Raw genomic sequence first — 26,090 nt, forward strand, 5'->3', positions numbered from 1 at the left:
TCAGCAGTCCAATCTCTGTACCTTTTGCAGAATATCAGTCTGTCCCTGATGTTTTTCTTGGAGAGAAGTGGCTTCTTTGCTGCCCTTTTTGACAACATCCCCCAAAGGTCTTCACCTTACTGTGCCTGCAGATACACTCACACCTGCCTGCTGCCCTTCCTGAGCAAGTTCTACACTGGTGGTGCCCCGATCCTGCAGCTGAATAGGAGCTTTAGGAGACGGTCCTGGCGCTTGGTGGACTTTCTTGGGCGCCCTGAAGCAGCCTTCACAGCATTTGTACCTCTCTCCTTGAAGTTCTTAATGACCCGATAAATGATTGATTTAGGTGCAATCTTACTAGCAGCAATATCTTTCCATGTGAAGCCCTTTTTCTGCAAAGCAATGATGACTGCGTGTGTTTCCTTGCAGGTAACCATGGTTAATAGAGGAAGAACTGATTTCAAGCACCACCCTCCTTTTAAAACTTCCAATCTGATGTTCTAACGCAATCAGCATGACAGAGTGATCGCCAGCCTTGTGGAGATGGAAACATTTAATTTTTTTGGGACCAATTTCATTTTCATGGCAAAGAGGGACTTTGCAATTAATTGCAATTCGTCTGACCCCTCTTCATAACATTCTGGTGTATATGCAAATTTCCATGATAAAAACTGAGGCAGCAGACTCTGAAAATAAATATTTGTCATACTCAAAACTTTCGGCCATGGCTGGACCAAGATCCATAAATATTTAAACTATCCACAAATACGTATTTTTTAAATTTGTGTTGTGTAACATCATACCCACAAAAATACAAAGCAATTTATCCATGTACAACATGTTTTGCACATTTGAGGATCACATCCTGTCTGTTTGAGGATCACATCCTGTCTATTTGAGGATCGCGTTAGTATTTGTGCCTTCCCTCCTTTTGAATTGCGGATTAGCTTTGTGATCCCACTACACCAGCCCAATTGCTATTTGCTGCAACGTGATGGCACCCAAGTAATACATGTCCTGTAAAGTGAGCTTTAGCCATTAAACTATGGGGGGAAATGCACACCATGTAACTTTAATACTATGTGTTTTTATACGCATTAATAATTGCGCCCATTCTCCAGTGACATTAAGCAAGACAGCTGGGCTACTGAGTTTGAAGTGCAAACAAACACTGACATTACAGCCAGAAAACTGAATATAAATCTAACTTTACCACAGTGTTGGAGTTAAGGTTTAAACTCAAACCCACTTTCTGGAATATTTCCATATAGATGCGCATATCCCCATATACATCATCAGGCAAAAATCCCAGGGAGTGGGTTCGGGTTTGAACCATAACTATGACACTGCGGCAATAGCTTTATATTCAGTTTTCTGGCTGAAATTTCAACAAAAGCAAGCAACACCCCATGGTTTTCGAGATTTCTTCATGGGAAAATTTTTATATTTCTATGTTTGAGAACTTAAATAGCCCAGCTGTCTTGCTTATAGTCACTGGCGGTGAATGGACACAGTGTAATTATTAAAAAATACACATAAAAACACATATATGAAAGTTACATGGTGTGCAGTGTCCCCCCATAGTTTAATGCTTAAAGCACATTTAACCGGACATGTCTGTATGGTTTAGGTTTATACTTATTAATGCATTAATTCTATGTTTTGTACTTTAAAAGGACATAGTACAATTATCATTAGTAATGGAATAATATACTCAAAACCGTTTCAAAAAGTATTTTCCCACCCTGACCTCTTAGGGGCTCCAGATACCGCAGCTGATCTTTAGAAAAGAATTTTTTACAAATACATCACATAAAAATATGTATTTTTTAGTGTATTTCTGTAATCATAATCACAAAACCATGGAGCAATTTGTATACCAGATCTGGATTTTGCACGTTTGTGAATCACTTCCCGTCTATTTGTGGATCACGTTACATTTGTGACATTCACTCCTTTTTTTTTGCCGATTTTTGTCCAATTCCTACCACAGCTGATCCATAGAAAAAATCCATAAATATGAGGTGCAGCCTTGATACTGTTTATACTGTTATCAGGATATGGGATTTTGGTCATATTGCACAGCCCTAAAAGAGGGATTTGTCAAAAAGGCAGCGCAAAGGTCACCAATCATTCAGCTGCTTTCTAACCAATCATGTCTGCAAAAACACCCACTTCTTAAACAATGGGTAACCTGATCATCATCCCACTAACAAAGTCTGACTTCATCCAGGACCAAAGTCAATGTGGCATCCTGGGAAAGCTTAACCATCAGCACCCCCATCAGAAACAAACTCAGCTTGTGAAGTTGATGCCCCCTCAGAAGATGATAACCTAGGCAGCTGCTTATGTTGAATAAAACGACTTGACCGGCACTGACTCCATCCACAAGCATTGCCTCCAGGTAAAGTGGGAGCGCCACCATCTAACGCTCTCAGCCACAATGAAAAGCATTACCTGTCAAGAGCCGATCACAGCATGCATACATTCCTCAAAACTACAGTTAGTGCTGCATATCCAAATGGGGGGGGGGGACAGGGGAGTGCGACTCCAACACCTATTAACTTATGCTAAACAAAATTAATTCAGTAACAAAAACAGTGAAACCAGAGGCCAATAATGTATTTAAATTAGAGCTGGGCGATATGGCCAAAAACGTTATCATGATAAAAATCATCATATCGGTTGAGGTCGATAATTATCGCGATGAATGCCGGTCACTCCCTGTCATTTCTCTCCAGTTTAAAGGCTGATTTTTACTTCAGAGTTAAAACTGAAGAAACCAGATGGTGAAACAGAGTTACAAACTATTCTTTATCGTCAGAACGCAACACTTGCCGAACAGTAGTGATAGCCAAAATGATGCTTCGGGAACAATTCGCTATATATTCTGACCCCACTAGACGGAGCTCTCTGTTCAAAAAAGGGCTCAAAGCATGCTGGGAAACCAAAACCACCACAAGTACCAAACAGCATTTCGCATTTCACAAGTCCAAGACCGAAGATGAGCAAGTTATTTTAGTCATTGCAAAAAAAATGCTACAGCTGGCATTCTTCCCATCTTTTCTTAATTCTCTGTGGATTACTACCATCGGGAATTCTCATGGACTGAATTTTACTGTGGATTTTCCTTGTGGATTTCGCTGGATTACTCTTACTGAACAGGTTGCTTTGAACTTACTTGCTCTCCCAGTGAGTTGCCCTGTTGGTTTAATGGTTTTTCTGTTGTCTGTCTGCCTGCCTTCCCTATTGCATTTCTCTTGTTTGTCCCTTAAATCCTCCGTTTTCACGGCTGTTTGCACTTGTGCTCCACTGCCAATCCTGACCAGTAGTCACAGAGAAAGTGACCTCATTTTCTGATGCAAACTGCATTGTTAGCAGCATGTTGTGTCATAAATCATATCGATATAAACTTATGGAGCATATCAATATCAAGGAAAATATATCGTGATAATTAACGTTATCGTTTTGTCACCCAGCCCTAATATAAATGCATTTATAATAAATAATTATTCATTAATAAATAATATCATACACATCTCCTATGCATCTTACGAGTCTCATAAGAACTGTCTAGTAACTGCTTCAACCGAACCTGCTGAACTGGTGAACTTCTCGATTGCTGAGAGTGAGTGGTGAGCCACAGCCACCATGTGGCCAGATATGCACACAGCAGAAATAATTTGGCAAATATTTTTAGATTTGTAGAATCTAAGACTTTGACCTGTGCAATCCGTGGATGTACAAAAAGTTAGATTCTTCAACCAATTCACTGTACAGAGGTGCTTCAGAAGAACGATTCATTCATGAATCGAACATCACTATCGTTCACTTGGAAGCTGATTTCGCCTGCAAGTGGTGCTTCTTTCCAAAATAAGATTGCGTTGAGGTTTGCGTAGTGCTTTTCTCTATGACTGTAAATCGTGCAAATACTAATGTATTTCCGTGTTGTACTCTGATAAATCAGTCGCGTTAGAACAGATTTGTGGTGTGATATCACACAGTATAACAGGACTGACTAACTTGCATAGTGACTCTAAACAAATATATAACCAAAAAGCATTCTGGCTGGATACAAATGGCCTCAACATATCAGACACCATTAAAGATTTTAACCAACCATCGACTGTTTCAGAATAAAAACAAGCATTTTATTTCTGGAAACTGAACTGGAAACTCGAGTTCACAAACTGTGACGGGCAGCCTCTTCCATGTTGATCTTCAAAGCAATCGATGCCTCAAGCCTAGCAAGGCCAAGTGATTAACTAGCTGTCCTTAATGAAGTTTCAAGGTGCCAGATTTAAATCGATAGAAAATAGTCCAGCCTCGTCATCACAAGCTAAGACCGAATTGTCTGGGACGGCAGATGTTACAGGATTTATGCCCTTATGAGTGACGACACCATGACTATAGACACTGGAGTGTGACAGATCCAAAGGAAAGGCAGGGATTGGGCACACGGCCAGCCTGCCCTCAAACCCCTCACCGCCTGGGGGGGGAGGGGCATTCATGGGGAGATTAGCTGCCCTCAGGAAACACTGATACTCTGTACCTGGACTGAAGGGTTATATGCATAAGCAGTTAAAGGACATCCGGCTCTGCAGAATCAGATACCGCATCCATCTTCATACCGGCATCACTGTCAGCTCCGCTGGTCCGTGGAGCTTAAAAGGGAGACCACCATGCAAATGGACAAGGGACTGGCCAAAGAGGGGCGAGAACACACACACACACACACACACACACACACACACACACACACACACACACACACACACACACACACACACACACACACACACACACACACACACACACACACACACACACACGCCTACTAGCAACCACTGCTGTTACTCACACTCACAGCTGTGGAAGTGGGAATATTAGCACAGTTTGGACAAGACAGATGCACAAACACCTCTCATTTAAGGGAGCCTAGAAAAAAAATAAGTCTAAAATGTCTAAAGGATCCACTGATGGGGAGGGGAGGGGGGACATGAGTAAGCTGCATTCGCACTAGTCTGTCACACACGCGCCTTCACTGGTCATCATGCAGGTTCTCAGTTTTCCATACGACCGCTATACAGAGTGCGTTACTACAGAAATAAACCAGTGACTCAAGCAGCCCCCACAAGGATGGGGCCGTGGATTCCTACCAGCCTGTACGGAGGGTATGACAGGACTGACTGGGGGGGGGGGGGGGGGGAGTGCCTGGCGATCAGATGTCCCAGCAAGTATCTGCTGGTGGGGGGGGTATGCACACTTGTCCACTCCAGACACATGCCTGATGGATTTGTCATGACTGCCAGCACTCCGAGGCATGGGGACACACCCTGAACACCCCCAGATCCGCCATCTGTGTTTGGGATCTGCACACTGGCCCCTCCCCATATCCAAGCAGGACATTTCCTCAAATATGAAAAAAGACCAGGGGAAACAACGAGCAAAAGAAAACAGCGCGATTCTGTATGCGTGTGTTCATTCATTTTACTATTAAAAAGCTGTATTTTCTTATAACCGAGCTTAGGCGGAGAAACGGAAGATTCTTAGGATTCCTCCCAAGGTCGCGTTCCTCCAGGAGACGGGAACGCCTCTCCCCAGTGCTCCACACCCGCGGCTCGGAAAACGGCACGTGTCCCTCAGCTGCGGGCTATGGCTCCATTTCCGTATCCCAGTGAAATATTCACCGCAACTTCTTAACAAGCGAGAGGGTCCCAGACCCTCCTCACGCACTTTCTCCGCCATAAGTCACCCCTAATGCAAACTTGAGTTGTATCCAGAACTTTCTGTGGGCTTTCCGGGTCTTCCTCACAAACAGGGCTAGTTAACCTATTATATGACCTCCTAGGGCGCCACCTTCAGGGGGCCATCAGTAGTGAAGATTGTCTGGGATTCCATGTGGGCTTCAACAGCACGGCTCACAGATACTTATCTGCCAAGCAAACAAGTGGAGTGGACTCTGCAAACATCACAGGGACTCATTTCAGGTGCCCGATATCCACGGAGAAGTTCCAGTCGCGTTGGGCGACACGGTAAAGCTAAAGCACAACTAATCCCATTGGCTGGTCCTGGGCGCGAGGCTGGCCTATCACCAGCCAGGAAGATGGGAAAGTCATACTTAACAGAACCATCGGAGTCAAACAAGGTCCCAGGCAGCAACTGAAATGGAAAGAGGCAGAAGGTCTGAAGCCAGCTAAGCTAGACCAAATGGGGCATTGGTAAGGGTGCGGCACCTTAAAAAAATAAAGTAAAAATACAGTAAACTGGGTACAAAGTTCAAGACAGAGTGAAAGGAAAACAGTAATGAATTAACTGGTCAGACGCAGTGAGTCACTAAAATCTACAGGCTCTGCGGGCTGGACGGCTGGCTAGCCAGGAGATGGTGGCAATGGTGTTTTCCATATAAACACGGTCATCCCCTTCCCCCCCCCGCAACCCCCAACCAATGGGTGCAGTCCCCAAAATGCTTTCCAGACAGGCCACCGTGCCACGCCCTTCCTTGCTTGCCATGGAAACAGAGTTCAGTTTGTACGCACTGTCGGTGACACCGTGCTCACCAGCCGGAGGATAACCATCCGCCCCAGCCCGGGACCCTCGGGAATGCCGGGATGCTAGCGGGAGGTGGTGCACACCGCCCCACGTGGTGCTGGGGCTCTGAGCCAGATCAATGCACTCAAAAAGCAGTCGGAGTCCTTCACTCACTGCTGAGCCGGAGCCAAGGTAGAGCCATGGGCATGAAGAGAGAGGCATGGCTCTAAGAAGCCAAAAAGGCCACGTCTCCCCACAAGGGAACTACCAGGGCATCGTTTAAAAGTGAAAGCGTGGATCTTCTCAGGAGAAACAGAGGGATGGCACTCTGCTGAACAGACCCAAAGCTGCACCTGCATCATGGACTTACACGCCCTGCTCATCCCCACAGGTTCCATCTGGGAGGTGTGAGAGAGAGACCATTACGATTTACGTTTGCAGAGCTAAACCGTGACCCCACCCAAGCATGTCTGTCAAGAGGGAGCCTTTCAGCTCTGATGGAAATTCTGTATGGAATCATGCTTGGGAAATGTGAGGTTTCCGCAGCTGAGGGAAAAGGAAAGTGATAAAACAATGGGATGTCTGTGAGGGAGGGGCCACTACACCTTCTCACACACGTGACCTGCTCCTGCTCACTCAACAATACACTGACTGTTCGTGAGAAGGGGGCTTCAACAGCCCGTGTCTGTTCCAGACAGGCTGCAACTACCCAGGGAAAGCAGTTCCAAGCTCAAGTCTGATAAACACTCCCGTTCCCTCTTCAGAACACCGAGGACTGGTTCCATCATCAGATGAACGCAGAGAACCTTCACACGCATGACCCAAACCGAGCCGAATAGCAAACCGGCCACAAGGGGTACAGTTCACCTGCATGAGGGATGTCAGCGCCAGGAAAATGGGGTGGGGAGGGGGGTGGAGGATTTGCTGAGCCCCCCGAAAAACGAGGAGCCTGTTTAATGCAATGCCAACTCACGTTTATAAATAACCAGCAAACCTGCATTAGCGATAAACACTGCAGATGAAACATGTTAGCCCATGTGTGCGTGCGTACATTTGTGTGTGTGTGTGTGTGTGTGTGTGTGTGTGTGTGTGTGTGCGCACCTTTGTGCATGTGCATTATGTTTATATTACATTATGGGGCCCAAATGTTTGTTTGAATGGAACGAGCTGCTAATCTCAGGTTGCGTACAGCGATGCCTCTGGCTGATAGCAGGCGAGCAGCTCGCAGGGACACTTTGCAGCACAGAAGCTGAGGTCAGGAGTGGGCCGGGCAGGCAGTGGGGTGGCTGGACCACTGGGGGAACCAAAACCTAGCAAGGGAAGGGAGGAAGCCCAGTGGCACTGCGGGGGACCGGCCCAAGGTGCAGATGGCTGTCCCACACTAGCAGTGGATCAGCAGGTTACCATGGATGACAAGGTACGAGCACAAGTGGGGCAACAAAACCAGGAGCCAGTAATGCATTAGCATCAAGACACTGAAGAGTAAACTGGGGAGACTTCATTTCCCCCCCGGCTAAGCAGAGGAGATTCACTATACAAGTAAATCTACAGTTGTTCGGACAGCGGTCTAATATGCGAAACACACGTAGCCCCCCCCTCCCGAGGAACTAAGTCACTGAAATGTCCGACTGCACCCTACTAAGTTATGGACCTTGGCACCTCAGCAATCAGCCTTTGTGTCATTAGCTATGATTTTCCCTGAAAAGCGAGTGGATAATTCAGACATTATGGGATGCGGACGGACACCAAAACCGGCAAGTCGCCGTTGTCACATGGAGCAGGTTTTTCTGGCCTGTCCTGCTGAATGTGTCCCAGCATGCAATGGCAAAAGAGACAAGCATGTTTAGTATTTGTTTATTGTATCAGCTGATCGGGTCTCAGTAGGCACCGCTAAATCTAATCAGCTGTGACATGGGGGGGTGGGGGTCTGTGACCTTGGAGCTGCAGGTGGCCTGCCCCGCCCTGACGATCCAGCTGGCCACGAAGGACGGCAGTACAGTGAGCACCAGCGAAGGGCAGATGGGAGCAGGGTCACCGGAGCAGGGCGACACGCGGAGGGAGGAAGGAACGTTCTGGAAGATTAATCCTTTTAGTGGCGAGGCTGTGCCTGCCTGATCCAGAAATGACGAAGCAGCCTGCGGTCGACACATGGACCTACTGGATATCGCCCTGGCTACTGGGCACAGACAGGGGGCGCTAAACAGGCGCCCCTGCAGTAAGGTGTTACAAAGGGGCAATCATGACAAATAACTTAATCCCTGACCCCGAACCACACTCATCGTATTTAATGAATTCCATGTCACATGTTCCCGTTGTAATGCGAAGCAGGTCCTCCGATACGGGACCGAACTCTTAAAAAAAATGTGATTTCCCTCTGGGAAGAGGGAAATTGAAATGTAAATACTGTATGCAAGAGCAATGTGACTGGACAGGTCGCCTGTCACTCAAACCTGATGGGCGATTCAGTTTGCAGGAAGCCCCCTCCAAACTGAATGTCAGGAACCAATGGGTATAGCTGTGGGGGCGGTTACCACATGCCCATTCCACTATCACAGATGGCAGGGAGGATGGCATGCAGAACATGTCAGACTCGCCGCACAGCTCCCAATATAGATGAGGGCAACCAAAACAAACAAAAAAATAAACGTGGTTTCCAAAAACACAAGGTCAAGTCTGTTTTCAGTTAGCGTGCCGCTAATGACGGACAGTCGGCCATCACCAACAGACAGACTCTGAGGGAGGCATGAGAGATGGGCAGACCCAGTGTACACAGCCAGGGGACTGAGGACTTCACTGTCAGCTACAGGCCCACATTCACATCAGCCCTGAACCAGACAAGGGCCACCCACACACCAGGCCCAGTAGAATATAACCAAAGACAGACACAGGTCCGTAAAAACTGGTCAAAACCAGCAAGGTCAGGTTAAGCGCAGCATCCTGCTGCCAAAAAGCCTCCAGCAGACAGAGGTGCATCATAAGAGATCTGAGAAGCTTCCAGACCTTGGTGGGATCTGACCAGGAAACTGGTCACACCTTTTAAAAACCCTCCCCTCTGTAAATCTGAATCTCCTTTCTCCCATCCCAAACAAACCTGTACAGTGACTCAAACCTGTCCACTTCAAGCCAAGCATTCCTCCAACTTGAGTCCAGGCAGCAACATCTGGAAGCAGACGGAGCAGCAGTGCCCTAAATCATCTTGCGCTCCACAGCCGAAGCTGGCGTGAGTAACGCCCTGTGGAGAAAGCGAGCCGGCTTCGATTCCACATGGGGCCCTCCGCGCGGGGCCGCGACATAAACCCTACCGCTGTCTGGCATGGTGGCTGTCATTAAACCCTGTGAATATGGGCACTGTCCCAAGCTAAGAAAGAATGAGAAAACGGCAGGCAGAGAGAGAAACAGAGAGAGAGAGAGAGAGAGAGAGAGAGAGCGAGAAAGAGTCAGGGAGACAAGAGACAGGTGAGCACAGGCAGAGAGAGCAAGACGGAGAAAGAGAGAAGGGAAAGGAAGACAGTAAGAGACAGGAAGACAGACAGGGAGAGCGAGAGACTGGCAAAGACAGGCAGGGGGAGAGTAGCAGACAGAGAGACGGAGAGACAGGCAGGCAGAGAGAGAGAGAGACAGACAGGGAGAAAGATAGAGACGGGTAAAGAGACAGGCAGAGGGAGAGAAAAAGCAGACAGGAAGAGAGACAGGTAGTGATCTTTAGAAAAAGGACTTTTACAAGAGCAGGACCCTTCTCTTCCCACAAGCCTTCTTGAAGTGTCATCGGCACCTTTTACCTGAGACAGAAGGCCATGTTCTAAAGGGCTGAACAACGCGGCAGGAATTTTGCAAAGGAGCACGCTGACACCAATGATGCACTACACCTTGCAAACCAAACAAAGCTCCACAATCGGGAAAATGATTATTTGACTCATTGACGATCAACAGAGCGAACATACTGCTTTAGTTAACTATTCTATGGTGGGGGAGGGGGGGGGGACAGACTTCAAACTACTATTTGATGTTCATTAACAATGCTCTTAAAGCCAGACAGATTAAACAAGTCACAGGCAGGCCAGGAGAAACTTAGAATTAATACCTTCTGGAAAATTCCACAGCTGTCGCTTAGCGCATCTATGCATGGTCATGGGAGGGGTGAATGGATGGATTATCCGCACGCTGAGCCATGGGCTGGGCCGCGGGTTCCGAGTCAGCAGTGGTACCGCCCAACAGGTCCAATGGGAGAGAGTGAAGTCATTGGTGGAGGGTAGATATAAATTCGGGTGTAAGGCACCACACCCAGGGCCCTATGAGTAGCATCAGCTCAGAGATCTATGCAGTGGGATGCATGTAAGGGGGGGGGGACCCCTTTGCCTTAGGGGTCAGCCGTTGACCCTTTGACCAATCAAATCTACCGAATGAGGTGATGATGTCATTGCACTACCTCTGTCCTGTACTGCCCATCCCTGCTGACAGGAGCCAGGAGCAAATCCCCCCCCCCCGCCGGCAAGGGAATGCAAACAAGAGGGGATGACAAGTGGAGCTTCTAGCTGACTTCAGGCTCTCCGCAAACACAGAAAGTCATTTTCACTACTTGCCATTAACACAAGAAACTAATGACAAGTTTACAAAGCAAAGTCACAGATATTCACATTAACTGCAACCGTTCTCCTCGCCCCTCAAGCCCTGCGCTGAAAAGGAGGCTCGTGTGAAGGAATGACCCCCCTCCCTCCTAGAACGACAGCAAAACGCACAGCCCTCTGACTTGTGAGCCCGGACGCGCTGGTGTTCAGCGCGGCTTTTCAGGGATGCTCAGGAAACTAAGGAGCCTGGAAGGGCGGGGGGGTCAGAAACCATGGACCGACAACCAGCAGGGGGGGGCAAGGGGGCGCAGCTCTGGGTGCTTCGCACTTCATTACACTGCTTAAGGATGTAACAAGTGAGGCGATTAAGGCACAAACACACACAATAAGGACAATTAGAACAGCAAATGAGGAAGAGCGATTTAGCTAGACTAAAAAAGCATCTCACTCCAGTCGTGAAACTAGAGGGAAAATCAGCAGGAATTTCGGATGGTCTTGGGGGGAAGCGGACAGAACCACACAAAACAGCGTTCATCATGCCGGAGCCAGCGCAGGCCACAGAGGAGACGCCTTTGCAAACATGAAGACAAACATTCCTCTATATGTGTGTGTGTATGTGTGGGCGTGCACAGCCAGGCAGAGAGTGTACAAGTGCATGCGCACTTCCTGGGGGTCAGGTCACTTTCTGTAAAAGCTGGGGAGGGACATAATGGAGAATGGGGGGAGGGCACAAATCCAGAGAGCAGCCCATGCACACAAAACCCCACCTGTCCATGCCAGTACCGAAACACATACAAGCACATAAGAGTGATACGCACACTGTGGGGGATTTTTCACTACACACATTAAACATAAATATGATGCCTAACTGAACAGGCTGCAAGTTATTTAGACCACAGGCCCCATTTTTGCATGACTAAAGACACGCATGCCACCCATTGGTTGTTATATCACACCTGCAGGTCATGCGCGTGGAAACTCGCTTTGAACAGACTGGCCAGATGCAAGCGTTTGATCAACAGCTGGTGGTGAGCTGGATGATGTCACTCTGAGGTCATGTGACTGGAACGCGTGACCTCTCTCTCTCGCCGGGGTCAGAGCCAGGATGGGACATGGGGTCCGGGGGGAGGAACGTCACGTGAGCCGCACAGACGCACTCACGGCATTCCGGCCGTAACCGGACCCCAACCCGTCCCAGCTGTGTGGCGTCTCAGTGCTGATCACTGCCACCACTCCCCCCCGAAATCGCGTGTGGAGACAGGAAATACTATCAGAGTGACGGTCGCATGACACGGGTGCCAAAAAGCAGCACGAATAGATGAAAATAAAAACACATGCAAAGCAGATTGAAGCTCTCTCACACACACACACACACACACACACACACACACACACACACACACACACACACACACACACACACACACACACACACACACACACACACACACACACACACACACACACACACACACACACACACACGCAGGCTTCCTGACGCATCTGCAGTGATATACACATCATGCACGCACATGCTGAAATACCTCCTTTGGAAGAGACACACTTTAATCCCTTTAACAACTGCCATTACACAAATCGTTAGCACGCCCGCTAACACACTGGCACCTCCGAGCGCCCAGTCTTCCCACGGCACACCAGCAATGCCCAGCACACTGTGCTCTGGTACGCCACGCGTAACCAATTAACACCCATTTACAGAGACCCTCAGATTGTGTTTTTTGTTCAGGCCAGCCGGTCGGTGGGAAGTGGCAGGAATAGAGAGATGCACGTAAGAGATGCTAGCGCCGCGGTAACCTTTCTAGGGAGACACCACCTGGTACAGCCACCCCGCAGCGTCACTGCCTCTCATGCACAGTCGTCATAGCAACAACCCCCCCCCCCCCCCCCAACCACAAAGTGGGCCCGCTTTCTCATCAGCAGCAATCCCTGCCAGGGTCGCGCATCGGTGCAGAGGAGACTGGGGGCAGGGCAGCTTTATGAGACGCAGAGAAAGACAGAGACGGGGCAGCGTGCCTGCAGTGCGTCAGAGCCAGCTTCACACACGGACAGCCTGCAGCACATGGAAACACCCCCCCCCCAAATAAAACGCGGCCAATACAACCAAAAGGATAAATGACAAAGGCCACCCTCACCTTCAGAAAACAACAGAAATCCAGGCTCAGCGATGAGCGTTTGGCCAGCAAAGGCCACAGTCATCTTTATCAGGGCCAGCTCCGGCAGCAGAAAAGGGGGTCCTGTCTCTAGAGCCCCACCCCTAAACCACACCCAGAGCAATGCATCATCCACGAACGGTCCCACCTCCAGAGCCCCACCCATGATTGAGGCCCCACCCCTAAACCACACCCAGAGCAATGCATCATCCACAAACAGTCCCACCTCCAGAGCCCCACCCATGATTGAGGCCCCACCCCCTAAGCCACATCCAGAGCAATGCATCATCCACGAACAGTCCCACCTCCAGAGCCCCACCCATGATTGAGGCCCCACCCCCTAAGCCACACCCAGAGCAATGCCCCATTCAAGAAACTTACGCACGAATGATGTCCTGCCTTCAGAGCCCTATCCTATGAAGACGGTACCCATGAGCCCCACCCCAAACAATAACCTGCCTCGCCAGTGTCCCCCAGCCACAGCTCCACCTCCAGCACTACATTCGCAGAACAAGGTTCTTCTCAAGCTGACTCTGAAAAAAATGCTGAGAGATGCATTCCTCTGTGAATCAGCGCCCTGTGCCAACTCACCACCTGCACCTGGGGGGAGTGGGGGGGGGGGGGTTGTGTCGGGCCCAGGGGCAGCAGTCAACAAAGTGGCATGGCCGGCCATTGCCAGTGACTAGGGGCCGTGGGAAAGAGAGAAATGGAATTGCCAAGACTGTCTTCACAGATCCCCTTCCGGAAGCAGCTTCTCCGCTTCTGGATTTCTTCAAGCATTTCCTGCAGTTCCTCACACTGACTGTACAGACCAGAATGCTGTGAAGGCTCTCCTGCATTACGGCGGCCTTCCCACCACTGCATCGATTTCTCAGTAATCACAGGAGAGTTACATAAAAGGCAGAATCTGCCAAAGCATCTAGGGTACTGACTATGCAGGAGAAGCCAGCCTTCGCTGATCAGTGACCAGTTAACCAGTCAATGCAATCAGGACGCCAGGGACAGACACACTGACTAGGCTGGACAGAAATGAAGGGTCTGGGTTTTCAAAGCAAGGTCACACACACTTTAGAACTGACCAGACGAGTAGGACCGTTGACAGCTGCTGTCCACTCGGGCAGTGTGTGCGAATACGCGCATCCCAGCCAGTCTCACAATACCACACCCCCTTCACCACAGAAAGGCGGGCTCTAAACCCCCAAGCACCCCCTCCAGGGCAGTGGCGCACTGCCTGTAATCCCCATGAGCGAGGCGGGGGTGTAGGGGATCTCCGCCAGCAAGGGGGGGCTCCCCCGACGAGGCGGCCGACGGGGGTCCACACAAAGAGCCAGCCGGCTGGCCTCACGGGGAGCAGGTGGACCAATTAAGCAGCACTGGGCCTACAGATGAAACCGGAGAGCGACCATAATTGGAGAGCTCAGCACTGGGTCATGAATAATTAATACCTAAGCATTCAATAAAACCTTTGCCCCCCTCATAGGGTATTGTCATCTCTGCTCTCACATACACACTCGCTTAACCCAACACGCAGGAAAGGAACACACACCCCCCCACCAAAACTACAGCAGTCCTACACACCCGCTGCCCGTTTGACCCATGGACCCGCCCACACCAGACATCGCTGCCAGGTGCTCGTCCGTGAATATTTCACAACACTCCGCTGCAGCCGATACAGAGAGCGACTCTCAAGAGCCCAGCGCCCCCCTGGCCCGCAGCCCCCCGTGGGCCAAGCACTAAACAGAGGGCCATCAGTTCAACTCGGCATGCTCAGAATCTACGCAGCGGCTAAAATTAAGCCATGGGGGCAACGGAATGGGGGGGGGGGGCTAAATTAAAGATGACACTGCATAGCTCCTACGGAAGATCACACAGAGTCTGGGGGGGGGGGGCATACGACAGACAATGAGCACAGTGTCAGAGCTTTGGCGGGGTAGGGGGGAGGGCACATCACAGACCCAGCTTTGCACCAAACCCAGCAGCCCCAAGGGGACAGACACGCACGCGGACGGACGGACAGACACGCACGCGGACGGACAGACACGCACGCGGACGGACAGACACGCACGCGGACGGACAGACAGACAGACACGCACGCGGACGGACAGACACGCACGCGGACGGACAGACAGACAGACACGCACGCGGACGGACAGACAGACAGACACGCACGCGGACGGACGGACAGACACGCACGCGGACGGACGGACAGACACGCACGCGGACGGACGGACAGACAGACACGCACGCGGACGGACGGACAGACAGACAGACAGACACGCACGCGGACGGACAGACAGACACGCACGCGGACGGACAGACAGACACGCACGCGGACGGACAGACAGACACGCACGCGGACGGACAGACAGACACGCACGCGGACGGACAGACAGACACGCACGCGGACGGACAGACAGACACGCACGCGGACGGACAGACACGCACGCGGACGGACAGACACGCACGCGGACGGACAGACACGCACGCAGCTCACCTGTAAACAGACACATGGTTATGCAGTTCAGAGTGTCACCCACAACTTCAACCGCGTTCAAGGACGAAATAAAGAAGCATCCAGAATCAGATCAGGGCGACACAGGTGGAGGCAGCCGGGAGTGTGCGGGGCACACTGCAGGTAGAGACCGGAACGGCGCTGCTGGGGGTTACGTAACGCGGGCCGGGGAGATGGGGGAAGTGCTCACAGGAAGCCACACTTACTCCGAACAGGAATCTATTAAAGAGACAAAAGTGTAAAAACTAAGAACTAAAAGTTGTTTTTAGCTGGCTGGGGACACACAAACCTCATTGTTCCAGGCGCAGTAGAGGTCGCAGATCGCGTTCCAGTTGCGGTTGATCATGCGGTCCAGTACTTTCAGGTGAGCCATAACTGCAAAGCCAGGATGCCCTGCCCCCCCACCCCCTCGGGAGGCAGGCGGCAAGGATGCCCGCTCAGAGGGCCAATCCCTGCCTGCCCGGTAGGCGCCTCATGGCAGACAGAACCCCCCGGTCTGGAAAGAGTACCATCAGAAACTGGAGAGGCCGAAAAACAAACAGGACGGGGATGTAAACGAGACTGAGGGAGAGTGAGAGAGAGAAGAGTGATGCAGGAGGAGAGGAGGAGGGAGCAGAGAGAGAGAGGCAGGGATCAGGAGAGCGAGCCTGACTCAGCAGCACTGCTGAAGGTCTGCGGAGGGGCTGCTTATTTAGCCCCCCAAACCCGCCGAGTCACCTGCCGGGATGCTCGTCTAGTCAGTCCGAAGCTGCTGCATCGCTCCGGAGCACCGCAGCGTGTGACGTCGGCCGGTGGGAGGGAGGGGACGTGATGTGGACGTTACCGTGAGCCAACCGCTGGGGCCGGTGTCATGCAGTGCATGCAGTGCCATCAGAGCATCCCTCCCCCTTGGAGCCATGGCTCCACTGCCACAGAGTCGGCGGCAGAGAGGGTGGCAGACAGGAGGTGCAGAGCCGCTTCAAATGCCGCAATGTTTACGGTGCCAGCTGAAATCGCTCGTGGAGCTGGTTAGCACACCAAGTCTGCTGGGAGGAGAAACCCCCCCCATAGGAATCGGCAGCCAGCCACGAGAGGCAGGGCGCTGCGCCGGTGCCATTATTCCAGGATCACTGGTGGTTTGCCGGCGCAGATACGCTGCAGATGTCCATTGAAAGCCCTTTCACTTTTGGGGAAAGGGGGAGGAGAGAAACCCACAAAGAAACCCTCTTCTGGCTCCAGGACATGGGTTCTGAACAGACGACCCGACGGGGACTGATTCTCTAATCAATCATGTGCACATGTAATGTATATATCTGATTTTACAATTAAATGTTATAATTCAAACACACAAAAATCAGTTAAATGACTAAAAACACCGCAGTCCTGTGGAGGCAGGAGGCAGCGATGAGTCCCCATTACTGAGAGAGACCAGAGCCATAAGTGAGCTGAAGCAGAGCACCATAATCCTGCAGGCAGATCGATGAGGCGTATGGATCGTCAGGGGCCTGCTGGTGACGCGGATCGATGGGTCCGTGGCGCCAATTCACACCCGATAGGGTGCAGGAGCACTTTTGAACAGGAGGGAGGGAATGAGAAGCCTGCCCAGGGGTCCAGGAGGGCCCCCGCAGCCCAGCAAAGGTCCCCATCTCTGAGAAAACTCCAGTGGCCTGCCATGAGGGGGGGGGGGACACCAGAAGACATACCAGGTGTGCGTAGTCGGGGAAACAAGCAGAGCACGGCAACACCAACAGGAGATGCCAGACAGCGCTGTTATTGGCTGCTCCATGACCCACCACCTTCTATGCATGAGCCCTTGTGGCATGATTCTTCTATGAAAGGTCACAAAATGAGGCACGTCCTGATTTTACAACCCACATAGAAGTTACTACCAAGCAGAAGCATAAGGCGGCTGGCTACTTCACAGCTGAGTTATTGTGTCTTAGTTTAGCTTTTATTGCAGTAAAGCAAAAAAAAAGAAGCCAAGAGGCAACACGGATGGGCTCCACCCACCATCTGGCCCACCTCCCATTTACTCAAAGAAGATTACTTATTAATGAATAAGTCTGCCTAAGTGGTCAATAGGCACCGTTCCCTCTGTGGAAAACAGGCCTACAGAGACTCCACCCCCACGGCAAAAGCACCACCCCCTCAATAAAAAATAACTCTTCAGGAGCTCCACCCCCACAGCAAAATTGAATTGGCCAAGAAAAAAAGAGCAAGGGATGCAGGTTGGCTGGTAATTAATGTAGAGATTTCTGGGAACAGCCAGAACGATGACCTAAAGGAGACAAAGCTGTAAAAAATGACTATACAAGGTCGGAAATAGGTCAGTACCAACCCATCCAGTACCAACAGAGGAACTACATGATTCATCCAGCGTGGCAGGAGTGTAGAAGGAATCATACAAGGAATCTGCCTAGGTGGTGCTTCTAAAAGACATTACAAAAAATGTACAACTATTAGAAGAAACCCTACTGTGCAGTGGTGATCTATTGGATCTATTGGTCTGATTGAAAGATTGCTGGTTCCAATCCCTAACCAGCAAGGTACCACTGAGGTACCGCGTGTTCATGAGGCAGCCATGTTTGTTCAGACGTGGGGTCATTCAACTCGGAATTTCCGAGTTCCGAGAGAAAAATGAACGCACTATTACACTTCCTTGAGGTCATCACTAGCCACCGTTCACCCCCCCCCCCCCCCCCCCCCCCCAGACAAAGTCATACCTTTCCTGTTTCAGATCCCAAGATGGCGGCAAGGGACACCAGTGTAGAACCAAGTTGGCCAATGGGCCCCCCAAAGGGTACATCAAGCAGCCATCAGAGAGAGGCAAGCATCATCCATTACCACGGAGACCAGAAGCTAGCAGGATGCGACTCCCATAAAGACCTGAACCAGGACAGCTATCCTGAAAGAGCCTCACCCCAGAAGTCCCTCAGCTCACATGCCCTTGGTTGTGTGACGCCCCCGAACACAACCTACTCACATGCAATGAAGTTGCCTCACCACGCCCTTCCCAGCTGGGAGATGTGTCCAGCTCTCACTGGCCTAATACAATTACCAGCATGCACCCACATGCCAATCCAGGCTACTCCTAGCTTTCCTTTGCACAAAGGGATTCTGGGAAATAGAGGTTTTTTTTAATGAAAGAAATTCAAAAGGCTCTGATACAAGCTGCCAACCACCTCCACAACAAACAGGGAAAATTTCCAGTAAGTAATTCTTTCCAAATCCAGAGTCATTCCCCAATTCAACATGTGCATCACAGAATTTCGTTAACTGTTTTCAACTGTTTTTAGAGGAATTCCCTAAAAAATTCTCTTTATATGCCCCCTAACTGAAATGAGGAAACTAGCTTCAGCACCCCTGTCTATTAAAAATTAAAAGCTAATTAATGGCTCTCATTGCTGGGCACCCTTATGTTACAACATTATTGTAATTTTGAAAATAAAAATTAAATTGAAAAAATTGGAGCAGATGGGGAAGCCCCCCTGCCCCGCACACAGCATAATACAGATGAAGAGTAGTCACATAGTTAACTGGAAATTAAACGCAGGATTTTCAGGCCTTCTGGGTTCATTAAGGTGGTGTCGGTTGGGCGGACAGGCAGGTGCAGCGTACGAGGTTAAAGCTGCAGGAAATGGGCAGTCTGCTGTGGCACCCGTACACATTTTGAGGTCCGAGAAGGGGGATGGGCTCTGAGAGGGTGGGGCATGTAACAGGGACCCAGCCGGGGGGGGGGGGGGAAGCAATTCTAATGACTGGGAGCAGCTGGCTCCAAAATACCCTCTACCATCCCCCCCCCAGGGACACCATGCAAAGGGAGGGGCTGTAAGGGGGCAGGCCTGGGAGACCTGCTCATTAATGAGCAGGGGGGCAGGGGTGTGAGCTCTCAGCTATACTCACTAAAAATGGCAGAACAGGGTCTCCGCCAAGAGCACGACACACAGCTGGGGGGGGTTACATTGGTCAGTACTCAGTCAACCACCCACAAATCCATCACCAAGTATGAGCAACCAAAGCTAGTTTGGTCACATGACTAGTGACGATTTGTTATTGCCCGTTCAGCCACGGTCTAAGCCTTAAGGTGGCTAAATAACTCAAATAACTCAAACGGAATCGGGACAAAACTAAATCAATCACATCGGCGAGAACAATCCGTCACTCTACGTCACAGCACAACTCAAGAGGGCGCAGGACGTTTCTGATGCAGCAGATCCATACAGAGCGCAAATAACGCACCAGTCATTTTAATAAAGCAGACGACAGCTCTTTTACAATGGAAGCCGCTCCCTTCATTAACACCCACTATCCATTTGGTAAGTCATGACGTACAGATCATGTGACAATACGGCTTCCGGGGCCAAACAGAGGACAAGCCAATATGCTGCTGTGCTGTGTGTCTTAGTATCTCACTTATTTGCACATCGTAAAAAACATACAAAATTTAAAAATCAAATAACAAAATGAAATTAATTTCATGTTCTTTACCATGTTCTTTTTACTGTTCTTCGCTTGTCTCTAGCTGGAACAGCTTAAACGCGAGAGAGATGCCAAGTGGCAGAGGCTGCTTCTGCCGTGCAAACACACACACACACACACACACACACACACACGGGTGATGTCGCCTCATGTGTTTTCAGCAGCATTTCTGATTTTAGTGTAACACCAACGGACAGCCTTGCTTTTATCAACTACTCCCTCTCCAGTTATTAGCAAAGCAAATGTTCACAAACCGCCGATTATGACAGACTGTAATTAGGATTAGCCATAGCAAACCCACAGCCACAATTAGCAATGTTTGTTTTTAATGTTTTTTTTTAAAATTTTGGTCAAGAAATGTGTTCATTAATTTCATTGTGTGTACCAAACTGAAAATGATGTACCGAACAATTTCACTGATAAATCCTTCTGGCAGAACAGTGGCAATCATCACTTTCTCGGAATAAAAGGAATTTAACCCCCTTTCACGGTTTTTTCTAAGTTAGCCCCCTTTTCACCCTTAAAGAAAGTTATGGTGAATTACATAACCGGCTTCTCCGTGGTGTGTTTGGACCCTGAAACAGTTTTACTTCATGTGTTACGTCAAACTTAACAAGCGGACGGCTTTAATACTAGAAGTGATGTAAATCGGAAAACCAATGCAATCCATGGCAAACATTACAAGGTTATATTTACCATTGACAGACTTAATCAAATAAACATTTATTTACAATATTTAAGTGAGATGCAGTGCAAAGCATGCTGGTGACTGCATAATTAGCAAGACTGACCAGTTACATTTCTGTCACGCGATCGTGGACCGTGGGTGGGATCCTGACAAAAGCGAAGGTTTGCCTGCAGTCCCTTCACATGCGGTGTGATGAAACACACCACCCCCAGTCCCGCAGAGATTCTTAGGTGAATTAAAAAAAAAATTAAAACCCCAAAACAGCCTAACATCCACAGCCAATTCTGGGGTGGAGGGGCGTCAGCTTTAAGATGAGGAAAGAAGAGGAATAAGTCAAATTAGAGCAAAACCCACATGAAAAGGACAGTGGAACAGAAAAGGATAGAATGTCACCAATATCACAAAAAGCGTGTGACTGAGATCACCTGGAAGCAAGGGGTAGCTATAACAGCAACGACAAACAATAACGACAATAGCTATATTTATAAGCAGCATGACCAAAGTACCAACTCAGAAACACGGCTGTTGGGTCATCTGACCCGAAGGGCCCCCTTGGGATGAGACATTACACACTGTAGCCCTAGGAACACCCGCATGTGTGAAGCCCCCCCCAACAACACCTCCACCAATCAAAACAACACATCTGCAATGGCAGACAAACTCTAAATCACATTGAGAACATTATATTATAAAGCCGAAAGAGGCTCGAGGAAGACCTCATCAACAATTATGAGAGCAGATTCAAACCACACAAACTCATGGTGATCCCAATGTTCATCAGAAAGACAGTAACACCACAGCAACATCTCCCAGGATCAGAGGAGGAAACCTACAGAAGATTATATCTGACTGCAGCATCATCACCTTCAAGAACTTAAATTATTAATGCCATTATACAAAGCAAACCATAATTTAGAATGAAATGCATATTTTTACATGAGAGCAAAATTAGGCACACTGTGTGATGAATACACTAACCCCCACCCCAACAACTCCTTCCCAGAGACTTTGAATACACTAACCCCCCAGCCCCCCATTGCCACCGCGTTTCCAGAACGCATACCCCAACTCCTGTAAGGTGGACGATTAAACCCAGAATTTCCCATCCCCCCCCCGATGACGTAATAATGCAGTCCCACGGCTCCTCGACCTTTCCGGCATCTGAATCCCAGCACGGCATCATCCGCCTGTCCGTGGCGCTGGGAAATCTGCCGCTAATTGCACGGCAAGTCTTCCCGTCCCGCTGCAAACTTCCACCTCGGTTAGGAGCGAAATTCACAGCCAGGTGCCTTCAAGTGCTTTCCTAACAGAGTACAGATGTCATACCCACCTTGCAAATTCCGTGAATATACACAACGTCCCAAAGCGTGTCCATTTACCTAATTTGCCATTAACGGCCAACACAGTCCGATCATTCTTTATTTTCAAGCACCCGTGTGCATCACACATCCAAATAACAAAACAGAAACCCCACAAGAGCGAAACTTTGAGACGTGGACAATATCGATGGGTAAAAACAACCTCAGTGGGGTAAATCACGGAGAGGGTCTTTGGGCTGGGAAGGGAATCGTAACATGGATAAAACTCGGGCTGGTATCAGAGAGGAAATAAATCCATCTTTCAAAAACCTAGACCAAAATACTTAAACACGGAATTTTAAAATGTATGTGGGCCATCCGAGCCAAGACAGTGGAGAAAGCAGTACATTTCCCACCCAATGAGACCGCAGCGCACTTCGCCGTATTCATGTCACGTTTCCATCAAAGGCGAAAATAAAAGCCGTTTCCAGGCCGTACACCTGCTCCGCAAATGGATGCCTCCGCGTGCTCCAGTTAAAATGAATTAAAACGTTCATTTTTTTCAATCGATAGTCAACTAAAATGAGTATGCATTTCTTTCAGCCCCCGGGGGCAACGACCCTTAAATGAACCATTAAAAGCAAAAGTCCTGCACCCTCCTGCGCTGCATTTGTGGCTGCAGAAACGCCGCGTTTCATGCTCTCGCTCCGGCTTCCCACGCGCGCCACCGACGGGCATTCCTTACCTTGCAGGGCGGGGACGCGGCCGACCGCTTTCTCCCGTCATCTCGGTCCGGGGGCTCTGTCCAGCGTGTCGCCATTATTTCATTTCAAATCGCAGAAACCCCGGAGCCCGCATTGAAAAGGCAGAAAATAAAATAAAAATCCCCAGATCCCAAAGCGAAGAATCCTTCAAGAAAATATTTTAATCCACACCGACTTCCGTCTTCATCGCATCGGTCAGGCAATTCTGCGATCAAACACAAAACCAAAGTTAGGCAAAGAAAAAAAAAACTTGTCCCAACACTGTCCCAGTGCTGGTGAAACGGACTGCCAAAAACTCGTTGTCTTATCTCCTTAACAATGCTCACTTTATTTTTTGCAGTCACTTAGCGCTATTTACTACATATTTACTTAATGTCAAATCAAGCCAATATTGACAGGTCTGGCTATTATTTTGACGTAGAAACACCTACTCCCTGGACAAATTAAAACTGATCTACATCGCTTTACAGAACCCGCAATAACTGTATAATAACTATTTTGTGTTTATTGTATACATATACACACAATAACATAAAATATACAGAATTTCATTTAAAACAGATGTGAAAATGTGAGGCAAAACGAAATCCCATTGAATGTGTATTTTTTTTTACTAATGCTTTAAAGGATACGTACCTGTTTTCCTAATAAAAAGTCCCTTTATTTTGCATGCCACACTATCTTCCAGCAAAGCGTCCTAAACCCAGTGACCTCCCCTGATCTGCCGCTTATTCCCTCTGCTTCATTCAGAGTGCCACCTCGACTCGGAAAGGGACTTAAATAATTAAATACGGGCAAAACTTTAGTAGCAACAATTGCCATGATAGATGGCGATCTAGCAGCTCAGCTTATTCGGGATGAATGCAGGCTGGATCTCGCGTAGTGTTTTCCAGTCGTATACAAAGGGCCTATGTCAGGCTTTTTTTATTTATTTAGTACGATTGATATTTTTGTAGCATACTATCTGACCATATCTGGCTCCCCAATTACACGAAAGGCTATGGATTAACAGAGGAACCTTTCATCATCCGGAACGCTGCTGTAGCAAAGCTGCTTGACGGGTCAGATATCTCGACAGCTTGCCATCTTGCAGTATCAATAAAATGCACGTCGTTGACGACGACTGCCGTCTTTCTGCATCAATTTATTGTCGATTTCTGTTACCCGTCCTAATTTTGACAATCGAGTCGAAATGTAGCGATACCAACCGCCGTGGCATGTGAACTGGTGGGGAGCGGAGGTGGCCAGAGCAGATCAGCCGTGCTAGGCAGCATGCGATCGGGCGAAGCAACCTACCTGCCGCAAATCCAAAGAAAAGACCGAGCAAGACTCCGGCGGTCCACCTCCTCCCTCATCTTTACCCAAAATGATTTCATTCGGAGAGAAAAAAATACAGCGGGCAGCGCCACCATTCTTCCCTCATCAGCCAAAGTTGCAGTGGTGATACATTGTTTCCCTGGCTGCCAGCACTGAATAATTTCTTTTTTAAAAAAGCATCAATAATAATTTAAAAAGGAGAAAACCAAACGACCCTCAGCTAGCGAACTACACAGCAAACAGACGCCCAGCTGCGCACATTTTGCATGCAATCACACAAGGATCCCAGTAAAGGAGCAAAAACTAACCTCTATGTGCGTGTATATACTCCATGCGTGCTCTCGATCGCAGGATTTAAACAAAAAGTCATTTCCCAGTGAGTGCGCCTCCCCCCTCCTCCGCACACTGAGGGACACACTAATCGACGGGTCCTGGTTGCCCCGCCCCACGCCCCGCCTTCGACTCGGCTGCGCCGCTCTCACCCAATCACGTCCGAAATTGACCGATTTGCATTTCAAACTCAGCCAACCGGAAGCCGCCTCGCATGGCTAGCCTGGCCGATCAGCGGCGTGACCACGAGAGTTTGAAAGCGCTTTCACCTAGTTTATTAACCATCCCATTTGTAACGCGATTTCAGTCCCTTTAAACTACAGGTTTGGAAAGAAACCAACATTACAGCTAATGTTTCAAACTTATGTCATGTTGTCCTGTAGACCTACTGTAAAATTCTAAATAATACTACATTTTGGTCAACGAAGTGAAGGACAGGGACCTACTGGAAATGGTGAGCGATGGAGAGGGTTACTGCTGAGGGTTAGGAATTCGCTAGAGGACTTCAACCACGTGTTTTTTTTTTATTGGAATGATTTTAAGTCAAATGACATTGACTGGTTTCACATTATGTCGGAGTTATGCAAAGATAGGGTTCTCTGTCAATAAGTAAATAGGCTTTGATGTGAAAGTGAATAATGTTAATGATTAACGATACTGGCTAGCTTTACCCCCAGCTGAGGGTTATTCAGGGGGAGACACGGCCATGTATTTAATATCGCCTTTCTGTGGACTTGCCCTGTTTACAGTACACTATCAGAGATGCATGTGCATTTGTGATCCCCGCTCTCTTCAGAGTGATCTCTCCGGATGACCTTGGAGTTCCCTTCCTCCTGGCCTACTGACAAATTGTTTCCCGCACACGCGTGGAGATAAAATACACTCGATCGTGTAGCTCGTCGCCTCTGCTCTACAGTGACACATAGAGGACGTTTTCTGTTGTGAAAGCAGAAGTGGGCAAGTAGTAATTCTTTTTCATGGTTAAACTTTGTTGAGCAAAGTTGCCAGTCTGAACCTAAAATCATTGTATCTCATATAATTTATGGTCATTATATAGCATTTTGATATAAAATATATGTTAATATTCTAGAATCTTTAAAACAATAATGATATATATATATATATCTCCATCATTTAAACACCGTAAGTTGACATCTGGGATTTTACTTTCATTTGATTGTTTACTAGTACAGCTACTTTGTCTAGTAGATGGTTTTTAAGCAAAACGACAGTCAATTGAAAGCAGGAGGTGGCAGTCCCAGTTGGGAACAATTGGATTGTAAGGGTCTTGCTAAGGAACTCCAGCTGTGAAATCACTTTATCAATCCTGGGATTTGAACAGGCAACCTTCTGATCACAGATGTAGCATCCCAGCACACTGAGCTACACCGCACGAGACCTCTGGAGCTGGCAGAGGTTACTGAGTTCTGGGTTCTTTTTCTGGGTGGTTTGTGATGTTAAATGTATTGTGCTTTTC

General features: G+C 48.8%; 1 protein-coding gene across 4 annotated transcripts in view; it reads right to left on the minus strand.

Moving 5' to 3' along the window:
• Positions 1 to 24,705, minus strand: part of LOC125732318 (rho GTPase-activating protein 21-like) — a 60,292-nt gene extending 35,587 nt beyond the window's left edge. Inside the window, exons 1-2 of one of the 4 annotated variants that reach the window (XM_049005950.1) lie at positions 24,592 to 24,705; positions 22,948 to 23,171 (exon numbers count right to left, since the gene is read on the minus strand). In XM_049005950.1, the coding sequence (XP_048861907.1) occupies positions 22,948 to 23,022 (75 nt within the window). In that variant the 5' untranslated portion in view covers positions 23,023 to 23,171; positions 24,592 to 24,705. Of the gene's footprint in view, positions 1 to 15,740; positions 15,978 to 16,047; positions 16,513 to 22,947; positions 23,172 to 24,262 lie in introns of those variants that run through there. The other 3 variants (XM_049005951.1, XM_049005949.1, XM_049005952.1) reach the window with 3 other exon arrangements.
• Between the last annotated feature and the right edge of the window lie 1,385 nt (positions 24,706 to 26,090).

This window comes from Brienomyrus brachyistius, chromosome 1, assembly GCF_023856365.1.
Source record: "Brienomyrus brachyistius isolate T26 chromosome 1, BBRACH_0.4, whole genome shotgun sequence".
Classification (NCBI taxonomy): Eukaryota; Metazoa; Chordata; class Actinopteri; order Osteoglossiformes; family Mormyridae; genus Brienomyrus; species Brienomyrus brachyistius.